The sequence below is a fragment of the Lacerta agilis genome, chromosome 3, assembly GCF_009819535.1.
Source record: "Lacerta agilis isolate rLacAgi1 chromosome 3, rLacAgi1.pri, whole genome shotgun sequence".
Classification (NCBI taxonomy): Eukaryota; Metazoa; Chordata; class Lepidosauria; order Squamata; family Lacertidae; genus Lacerta; species Lacerta agilis.
This window is the reverse complement of record NC_046314.1, coordinates 89,690,884-89,701,641: the sequence shown is the minus strand read 5'-3', so window position 1 is coordinate 89,701,641 and position 10,758 is coordinate 89,690,884. Positions and strand designations below refer to the sequence as shown.

Genomic DNA, 10,758 nt, shown 5'->3' with positions numbered 1-10,758 from the left:
CCTTGTGGGGGGCCAGACTATATTTGGAGGGGGGATGAATGAATTCCTATGCCCCACAAATAACCCATAGATGCATTTTAAATAAAAGGATACACTCTACTCAAGTGAAAACACGCTGATTCCCAGACTGTCCACAGGCCGGATTTAGAAGGCCTTAAGTTTGCCTACCCATGATGTAACCCCTCTGAATACCTCTTGGCTTAGCTGCTCTGATGTTGCTGATGCACTGGGAAGGCTCCCCAGCCTCAAGGAAATTTTGGTGGGAACTGCTGCCTGGTATGACAACAGGGACCCACTATAGCTGAAGAAGCTTCTCCACCCCCATCGTTCAGGTCCAGCTCCAAGGGCCTTCTGTCAGTTCCCTCACTATGAGAAGCGAAGTTACAGGGAACCAGGCAGAGGGCCTTCTTAGTAGTGGCACCCGCCCTGCAGATGACAAACAGATAAACAACTTTACAACCTTCTGAAGGCAGCCCTGTATGGAGAAGCTTTTAATGTTTGATATTTTATATTTTCTTGGAAGCCACCCAGAGCGGTTGGGGCAACCCGGTCAGATGGGTGGGGTATAAGTAATAAATTATTATTATTATGGCAGGAAATACAGCCTGGATAATTGGTTTTCCTTATTGTTCTGACATTTCCATCCCACCTTTCCTCCAGGGAGTTTAAGGTGGTGTACGTAGCTCTCCCCTCCCCATTTTATCCTTGCAACATCCCTGTGAGGTAGGATAGGCTGAGAGTCAGTAAGCGGCCCAATGTGACCCAGGTGAGTGGGAATTGTACCGCAGTCTTCCATGTCTTAGTCCAACACTATCCACTACGCTGTGTAACTTCTCTTGCTGTACCAGATTTTGAAAGTGACACTATTTTCTTGTAAACCACACGTTAAAGTGGACTGTACAAATTATTTATATATATAAATAATATATAATAATAATAAATATATATAAATAATAAATAAATATATATACATATTTATTATATATAAATAATATATAAATAATAATATATATTTACATGAACTGAGAGTAATGCAAGGTTTAAGAGACTTAACAGAGCTTGGGATACTAGTGTTAAACAATTTTTATTAAACCAGATATATAAATTTGTCGGCATGATATGGCCTTTAATAAAAAAAGAACTTCATAAGCTGCAGTTTCAGCAAACAATATGCTATGATAAACAGTATGCCTGAAATCTCTCTGGGCTGTTTTATGTTTTATTTTAGCACACAGGAAATAGCTAGCTTTGTTAGAGACACTCCACCCTAAAAGCTTAATTTCCCCTTTGGATATCTTGGACAAATCAGTAGGATTATTGGTTTTCAACGAAGAAACACTAAAGCAGCATGTGTTACACCCAAGTTTTCACTGAGCATGCAGTGCTCGAGCTCAAAAGATTAGTATGTATCATAGCTAAGCATCTTTGTCTAAGCATGTGAGAACCTGTACTGAGGCCAAAGGTACTTGATTCCTTTAATTCAAATAAATCTGCTTGTGTCCTGATGAGTCCTGTGATACAGCCTTACACACAGCTGGATATTAATATATTGTTGCAAAGACAACTCTGCACTTAAGAATTGTGATGCTGCTGATAATTTTGTGAATTATCACATGCTACTTGTAGTGGACAAGATACTATAAAGAGAAGTTTGACCAGGCGCGGAGGAAGCCTCCTCGCTACCCGGGGTGGCGAACGGAGGCACCCTCTGGGGGCGGGGTGTCGTGATGTCATGAGCTGGGGACATCTCCCAGGTTAAATTCGTCTCACCTATGAACTCCCTACATGACTTAGGCAAGCCAGTATATTTCAGTAGGGTGGGTCAGAGGCAAAGCAATTGTGTGGAAACTGGAATATCAGCAGCAGCAACTTGTCCCCCCCCCCCCACATCCCATAATGTGCCTTCACGGCTGCCCCATCTCTTAACCTCTGCCCCTTTGCGATATGCAAAGAATCGCCTAGCTCTGCTTTTCTCAGCCTTGCCCCAACCAGATTTTGATGGACCATCATCCCTGACTGCTGAGCCTTCTCTCTAGGGATGATGGGAGTTGTAGTCCAATAGCATTTGGGTACCCAAAGTTTAGAAAGGCTGGCCTACCTTATAGGACTGTTGTTTGGACTCCTGACAGTGAGAGACTATGAATAATTTTGAATACTTTGATACACTATAAATTTAAACCTATTACCAGACTGAATCAGATCCGAAAAGAATCATTCAAGCTTTGGAGCAGTTAAACTCAAAATAAATATCCCCATACCAGGTCAGATTATGCCTTATTCTTTGCTATGCATACGACAAAAGCTTCTGATTAAAAAATGAGATAATGGCTTGTTCAAGTCGGTTCTGTCGGGAATCTGCAGCATAGCTAGAAGACCTGCGATTGCTACGTGTAACTTCCTAACACGTGGCACTTTCACAAAATAAGCAGTAGGTGGCGCGGCATCCCTGGTCACAAGCAGCTTCTCTCAATTCAACAAAGGTGTGGCGTTGATTCTGGCTGGTTAGCTGCTGGGAAAGAGCAAATACGACTGTGACTTTTAACCTTGTTAAACATTTTTTAAAAAGGAGGTGCTGAAAATGAATCCCTAAAACTAGATTTGGAAAAAAGAAATTACACATTTTGCAGCCTCCTAAACTATCATTTTTGCAGGTACTTGTTCCTCTTGGCTCTCCACCTCTCTGTTGCAATCATTTAGATCTGCATAACAGAAAAAAAGAAGAAAAAAGCCCAGCCCACAATTCAAATACAGCCAGCCCTTTTTATGAGCACAATACCCTCCTGAAACAGTTCTGCTTTTCCTGGCTAGTGTCTTCAGTTAGGAGCTGCTAATTTCCTCAAAAGAGGAGGAGGTCCAGTTATGTTTTCTTGTTTTCCTCCCAACTTCTTCAGCAATTTAGTCAGATTTTCATTTCTGTGATGGAAGATAGCCAAGGGATTCTGAAGGTGAGTGACTACTGTGGGTTTTTAATAGATCTTTAGGAATAGCTGCCTATTATAATTCCTCACACACTGCGGAGGAGAAAATCCTTTGAACCTTTTGAACGCTTTTAACTCCCCTGCTGTTTGTCACAGTAGCTGGGAGATAATGGAGCAGTAAACAAAATTTTCTGCTCCAGAGCTAGATGTGTTTTCAGCAGGATCCCCCAATGCATTGTAAAGTATGTGTGCAAAATATTTTAAGTGCACAATACGATTCTATGTACTGTGCTGAAGCCCTGAGCGATCCATAATCAACACGTAAAGGTAAAGGGACCCCTGACCATTAGGTCCAGTCGTGTCCGACTCTGGGGTTGTGGCGCTCATCTCGCGTTACTGGCCGAGGGAGCTGGTGTACAGCTTCCGGGTCATGTGGCCAGCATGACAAAGCCACTTCTGGCGAACCAGAGCAGCGCACGGAAATGCCATTTACCTTCCCACCAGAGCGGTACCTATTGATCTACTTGCACTTTGATGTGCTTTCGAACTGCTAGGTGGGCAGGAGCTGGGACTGAACAACGGGAGCTCACCCCATCGTGGGGATTCGAACCGCCGACCTTCTGATCAGCAAGCCCTAGGCTCTGTGGTTTAACCCACAGCGCCACCCGCATCCCAATCAACACATATAGACTCTAATATTTTATACTTTATCGGCCTGAGAAGACAAACACTTTCTCTCTAGCTAAGCACAAATTTAAAACAATTTGGGCATGTCATGGGGTGTGTTTGTGTGTCCTGAACCTCTTCCCTGTTATCCTAGAATAGGGGTAGCCAACATGAGTGTCCTCTAGATATTGTTGGTCCCCAACTCCCATCATCCTCACCCAGTATAGCTGGTAGTCAGGGATGATGGCAGCTGTACTTCAACAACTGGAGGACTCATACGCTAGAATCAAGCCTGCTCTTGTCTTCATAGCTCTGCTTGGTTTTTAGTTTCTTGGTCACTCTTAAAAGTGTGGCCAAAAGTAGCAAAGAGTGCAATGGAATGTTAAGTAGCTTCCATATGCATATGTGATATATACATAGAGGATATGTTCAGCGCACAACCTTATTACCAACACACCATGAGTGAAATAAAAATATTGATGCATATGGATGCTCCCACAATTTTCCTAAAATTGTCTCAGCTGATCACCATCTTTCTGATGAGCAGGATGAAGAAAATGGTGGCAAACAGCCAGGAGATGAAGGTTCAAAGGGGGGGAAACTTCCAAGGAGGATTATTCATTTTACAAGTGGTGAAACGATGGAAGAATACAGCACAGAGGAAGAAGATGTGGAGGAAAGCGACCATAATCCACTTCCCAACACTGTGAGAATATTTTTAAAAACAGCAAATTTGTATATAACCTTAAATTTAAAAAATATACTCCCAGGGCAGCTAATAACACAAAACAAAAAGCAATTACAGTAAATGTATCTAATTTCCCACTGCATACACACTATACCTTTAAAGCACAATCCACACACACCCCACAAAGAATTCTGGGCACTGTAGTTTGTTCAAGGTGGCTGGGAATTGTAATGACAGTGCCCAGAATTCTTTGACAAAAATAATGTGCTTTGAATGTGCTTGAAAAGCAATATGCCTGCACAGCATAAATCAGGTAATTTAAAATCTCAGTACAGTGCTACCTCTAGTTATGGACAGGATCCATTCCGGAGGCCTGGCTGTATTATTTAATTCTAGTCATGGAGAGTCACCTAAACAGCAGAGGTCTAAGTGTTCCTCTCCCCATCTCAACTCCTGCCACTTCATTTGGTTTGGATTATAGTAGTTTATAATGAGGGGGAGGAACAAGGACAAGATTATTTCATTCTAGTCATGGAGAGTCACCTAAACAGCAGAGGTCCAAGTGTTCCTCTCCCCATCTCATAGAATCATAGAGTTGGAAGAAACCACAAGGGCCATCCAGTCCAACCTCCTGCCAAATCTGCATCTCAACTCCTGCCAAATCTGCATCTTTATTTTTTGAATGAGAGGAGGTGTTTTCTACAAGAAATTACAAATATTGGAGGAGACATATAATTGGATGTGAAGGCCCTACCAAATTTTAAACACCCATGAAAAAAGAAAGCTCTCTATAGTTTCACTTATAAGGGCAAGAAAGAGGTTTTTGAGTTGTAAGGAAGACATTTTGTCTTCTGAGGTCAAAAGAGACATCCACAGCCCCAATCTCAAATATATAATCCTGCTGTTAATGGAGTGGTAAATGAGTTTCTGTACTATCATTGGTAAAACGTTGCTTTTGTTTCATAGGTTGGCCTCTCCTGGGCTAGTTACCTGCGATTTTGGGTCCTTCGAATAGCAGCGACAACTTTTTTTAGTAAGCGTTTTTCTTTACAATATGGTTGTCAAATTGATGGGGTGAGAACAGTCACCATATCAATTCACAATTGCTTTAAAAAAATGCCCGTGTTGGGTGGACATTGGTTAAGTCTTCTGCTCCTGGGTGCGAAGGTCTGTCTATCTTCATCTTCATCCAGCAAACCAGGAACAAAGCCTTACTATAGCCACCGCCAGCTTAGGGCCCTCCAGATGTTATTGGACTACAACTCCCATCTTCCCTGACCAGTAACCATGCTGACTGAGGTTGATGGGAGTTGTAGTCCAACGACATCTGGAGGGGCACCAGGTTGGAGAAGGCCATTTTAATGTAACTTAAAATGTGCATGTGGTGTGGGAGGATTAATGTGCATCCATAGTCCGCATAAACCAAGTTGCACTATGGCCCATCTTTTGATCTCCATATACTCTGCTCACAAGCTAGAGATCGACATGAGCTCAACTCAGGTAGGATGTGGCTTATTGTACCTGTTAGGATCCACTGGTGATTCCCACTTCTCTTCTATCCATTTCCTATTCTCTCTCTTTAAGATGAAGGTCCCAATTGCTGTTTTTCTTCAATATCCTTACAGCTTGCGAATTCCTTGGTGGGAAGTTTGCCGCGCTGTTTGGACTCAATGAATCCAAATATCAATATGCAATAGACGAATACTACAGGACACAGAGCAAGGTAAGTGTAGTATAGCTCCAAGTGGAGCAAAAGCAACAGGAATTAATATCATTGGGATTGTTTATGTTTGGTTAATTAGGGTTGCTTTGCAGACTGTTTGCAATTCTACTCAATCTTCGAACGATTATGGCTCAGGCCTACAGCACCGATCCTATTGAATTTATCTCCAGGGAATGACTTCCTTTTCTCTGGCAACTCTTCAGAGAATTCAGAGCAAATCTGTTTACCGATTGCCCGGTTATCTGGCTGTTTCATTGGAGGCTAAGAAGCTGCTCAGGGATAAGCCCTCCTGTTTTCTTGTGAGTCTGCTGAGCGACAATAAGGATGAGGCTGGAATGCAATCAGCTTTGGATGTGGGGATCTCTGAAAAGCAAAGAGAAATGGGCCTGGCTGTGAAGTTTGGCAGGAAATAACAAAGGAGGGTCCTTTTGAAATTGGGTTACATGGGAATATAAAAGGCATGTTAGCACTTGCTTCCCAAAACAAACACCTTGTGTTCCTGCTGGTCCCTTTTAAGTGTTTCTGCAAGCAAGTCTCCAAAACAGCTGATAAGGGAAGAATTACTTGTAGCAGGTGGGATTCCACAAGACTTTCATCTTTTTCTAGAAAACTTGCATTCCTTTCCCCTGACACCTAGTTTAGTGTGGGATGGGGGGATGGGATGGGGGGCATTTCTTAAGATAGCACTCTCTCACAGCTCCAGCCTGAATTTATGCAATTTTGAGTGATATGGAAGACTTATTCTTCCCCTGCCCCCGCAAGGGTCAGCCACAGCACAGCTGGAAACTGCTTATAGACTTTGCATCATAGGCCATTTTTTCCTCAAAACAGCATGTGAACTAGGTACAGATTTACCATTTCACCTGCTGTTTTGTGAGAAGTTGGCCTGTGATGTAGAAACCTAAAAGTGGTTTCCAACTGTGCTGAGGCTGGAAGCAACAACACTTATTTTTCTTCAAAATGTCAGGTCTGCTTTTACATCTGATGATATACCTAAAATAAATTCTAATGTTGTTGGATCCAGAGAAACACCAGCAAAGGAGATGAGAGGAAAGGTGACTTTTTCACTCTTTCCTTCTCCCCCTTGGTGTCTTCCTGAGGGCTCCCAAAAGCTTTTCCTTTGGCTGAATAGGGTGGGCTGTGGCTTAGGAATATGGGCAGGCTGTCCTGTTCTGCGTTTATCACAATCAGTGCTGTTTCCATTCTGCTACGTTTCAGCTTCCACTAGTACTTATGTACCACTTGATTATAAAAAAATGGTAAAGGCTGTTAATGGCTATTAGCCATGATGGCCGTGCTCTGCCTCCATGGTCATAGAATCATAGAACTGTAGAGCTGGAAGAGACCCTGGGGTCATCTAGTCCAAACTCCTGTCATGCACAATTCTCAGCTAAAGCATCCATGACAGATGGCCATCCAACCTGCTTTGAAATCTCCAGTGAAGGAGGGTCAATCATCTTCAGAGTCTGTTCCACTGTTGAACGCTGGTTGTGACTGAACCCAGAGTGGTCAGTAAAGGTTCCTCATCATCCTGGAAAATAAAATGAAAAGTGGGGTGCCTCAGGGTTCTGTCCTGGGCCTGTTGTTGTTCAACATCTTTATAAATGACTAGGATGAATGAATTGACGGGATGCTCTTCAAATTTGCAGATGACACCAAACTGGGAGGGGTAGCTAAAGTTAAGGACAGATTGGAGAACTGGGCGCAAGCTAACAAAATGAATTTCAGTAGGGACAAATGTAAGGTTATAAATTTGGGCAGGAAGTACAAGCTGCACCAATATAAGATGGGGACACTTGGCTTGTCAGCTGGAAACTGCAGGACAGGAGAATGTGAGATTCCTGTGGACATTGTGGACCACTGTCCTGATCCAGTAGGCTCTTCTTATGTAAAATAAGAAAACATTTGTCTAGCTGTTGTCACATGCCTCCCTTGAGACATCCAAATTGTTTTGGTTTTGTGCCCTGAATTTGCTATTGTCTGGGGGTTTGTTTCAGGAAAGTGAAAGTGATGAAGATGGTGAAGAGATGCAGGAGATGGAGAGGACGGTTGCATCAAATGAAAAAGAGCACCTGGAGAGGCAGAGCTTTGGATATGGGTCCATTGATTCTAAAGAGACACCTGCCTATTCTCCGGAAAACACTGTTGCAATGGTCAATGAACTTGAAGGTAGCCTCCCCAGTCCAAAAAAATGAACTTTAGCCACTGTAAAGTTTGTAAATAAGCACTTGATGCACATCTAAAGATGGAATGCTTTGAATAAAAAAAACACACACACAGCTTTGCCTTCTGTTACTGGAACTTCATGCCCAGAATATAAACTCGTCAATTTTAATTGGGAGGTAGTCTCGTTATATTTCACCACAAGGTGGCACTGCACGACAATCTCCAATTTTGAGGTTGACTTTTCAAGTTGTCCCAAGACAACAGACTGCTAGTAAAAAGAGACTTGGCTGCTTTTGTTTTCACAACAAATTCATTCAGCTTGAAAATGGTTCCTGTTAATTTGGTGGTTCTAATCTGGGTTTGAATTGGCACTTTAGCAGCCCACCTTGTTGGGGAGTAATTATTTGGTTTATTTACACAAAATGTTTTATTCAGGGAAGAACCTACTATATATTTTGGAAAGTGGCTTGTGTTTGTTTGTTTGGCTGTCTGTCTGTTCTCTATGGGATGCCCCGTGAGGTATCATTGCCAAATGTGACTCAAGGGTTCCCAAGGTGGAGGCAGTCATCTTCATCACGCAGCTGCTGGGCATCATTTTGAATCAAGGTGGCAGAGCAAAACATGACTTTGGTGTGAGTTCACCTGGTTTTGGCATGATGGTTCCAACCTGCATCCATTTTGATGGCTCTGAGAATATCACTGCCCAACTCAGCATGACTGTTCCCAAGGGGAAGGCCTGCATTTGGATGCTTTTGGTGAGGGGTTTTAATTAAGCAGCATGGAGGGACAATCTGCCCTTTGAATGTTACAAGAATCCAGGACAGCCGAAGAATTCAATTAAGTTTATTCAAGAGAAAGTATAAGGGGGAAATTGGGAGAAAGAGGGAGTATACCCCTTAAAAGGGAAATGCCTTGGTCCCTACCGCTGCCATCTGGTCCAAAGGTTTTTTGGACCAGCTTGTTTAGGGATGCTCTCTGGCAGTGATGAGTAGCTATCCTTTTCATATACCAAAAACAGTTGGGGGGGGGGGGTCAAAACTATCCTGAGGGTAGGAGAGCAAAATGTGTTACTGGTCATTCTTTCCTAAGTGCCTACAACACTTACCCCAAACCATGCACAGTTTTGTTGTGCAGCTGTGTTGGTTTTGGTTCCATCGCCTATTTCTGTTTTTTTCAGTGTGCAGCTATGAAACTTGTACACCTTGTTTTACCAAAGATTGTGGCACAGCATGCAAAGTACAATGGTGGCTTTTCAAAGCACCTCCAGGTCTCCCCAAAACGACCAGACGTCCAAAATAAAATTGCACCTAGTCTTGAACTGTAGTCATATCATTTTCTATGGGAATAGGTGGCAAAGAGAGAAGTGGGGAGGCTCTAAAATAGTGGTGGGACAACTCTTAGCCCTGCAGATGTGGACTCCAGCTTTCATCTGCCCCAGCCAGCATAAGCAGTACGAATGCTGGGTTGCAGTCCAGCAATATCTAGAGGACCATAGGTATTCCACCACTGCTATAGTTGGTTTCCAGGCCAAGTGTTTTTATCAACTGGACAAAATGAGACACCAGTGCCTTCTTCCATCTCCAATCAAAGATGAGGTCATCATGCTAAACCAGTCAAACAGAATCGGATAGCATATTTAAAGTTACACTTACATGAAATTGATCTCACTGTATGACTCTTGCTTGCATCATTCAATATATATCGTACATTCTACACAATTTCCTGGTTGTCTCAGGAGATTATTTGATCAACCAGAATTAGTGCGATTCTCTTAAGGTCACTTTCAGATATATTTGACGCTAGGATGAAAAAGTTGTTGCTGTTTTTTTTAAAAAGTTACACACTGGGCCTCAAATCTTCCCATAATCTCCATCTGGAGATACAATACTAAAGGAGCAGACTTCACAAATGCTCAGAGGCAATAAGTTTGAATGCATCCTACAGAGATGAACACCAGTTTATTGCCCAAGTTCCCACTGTAAAGGTGAGAAAAGCATCAGTTGCCAGAGCCTTTTTTATTCAGCTAAGTATGATGTGTGATCGAACATAGCTGAATATTATCACAGGGAAAACATTTGCTATTTCAGATGGAATAAAGGTCTCCAATTAGACTGCTGCCTTTGTGCTGGAGACTCTATGGCCTTAAAAGCTGCCTGCTAATTTAAATTCAACGGGTGCAGCTTTCTCCTATTACAGCAGTTATGAAAGCAGGGGTAGCTAATATGTGCGCCCCCCCCCCCGGATGTTGGATTCAAACTTCTGGCAGCCCAAGGCAGCAAGGGCTATGGTCAGGGGTGATGGGAATTGTATTTCCAATACCATTTGGAAGCTCACGTGTTAGCCCCCTCCCCACCAAACCCATAGGAACCTTGCCAAAAAGAGAGAGAAAAAGATGTCAGCTCTAGTGTAAGGCACAGCTGTCTGCAAAGAAAATGTTTTTGGGACTCAAAGGTTATAGGGGATTGGAGCCTCCCTGAGCATAAAACCCGATAGATAAGAATATATTTACGTAAGTATGTGAATCTGGCAACTGACAGGTTATCCAGTTCCTGAGGGGATTATGTTTGTTATGCAGAGCAAGAGGGTGAATTTTTAAC

At 42.8% G+C, this 10,758-nt stretch overlaps 1 protein-coding gene across 2 annotated transcripts; it reads left to right on the top strand.

The window, feature by feature from the left end:
* The first annotated feature begins 2,457 nt into the window (after positions 1-2,457).
* Positions 2,458-8,267, top strand: FAM177B (family with sequence similarity 177 member B). 2 transcript variants are annotated; one of them, XM_033144710.1, is made up of 6 exons: positions 2,458-2,651; positions 2,892-2,945; positions 4,132-4,290; positions 5,239-5,305; positions 5,898-5,995; positions 7,993-8,267. In XM_033144710.1, the coding sequence occupies exons 2-6, from the start codon at positions 2,919-2,921 to the stop codon at positions 8,188-8,190; spliced, it is 549 nt and encodes a 182-aa protein (XP_033000601.1). In that variant the 5' UTR covers positions 2,458-2,651; positions 2,892-2,918; the 3' UTR covers positions 8,191-8,267. The 2 variants fall into 2 exon arrangements, with proteins under 2 accessions (XP_033000601.1, XP_033000600.1); XM_033144709.1 differs by lacking the exon at positions 2,458-2,651 and having other exon boundaries at positions 2,687-2,945.
* The last annotated feature ends 2,491 nt before the right edge of the window (positions 8,268-10,758 follow it).

Coding starts and splice junctions, on each gene's coding strand:
- FAM177B (XM_033144710.1), top strand. CDS start 2,919: ATGGAAGATAGCCAAGGGATTCTGAAG. Junction 2,946..4,131: donor ATAGCCAAGGGATTCTGAAG/GTGAGTGACTAC, acceptor TCTGATGAGCAG/GATGAAGAAAATGGTGGCAA. Junction 4,291..5,238: donor ATAATCCACTTCCCAACACT/GTGAGAATATTT, acceptor TTTGTTTCATAG/GTTGGCCTCTCCTGGGCTAG.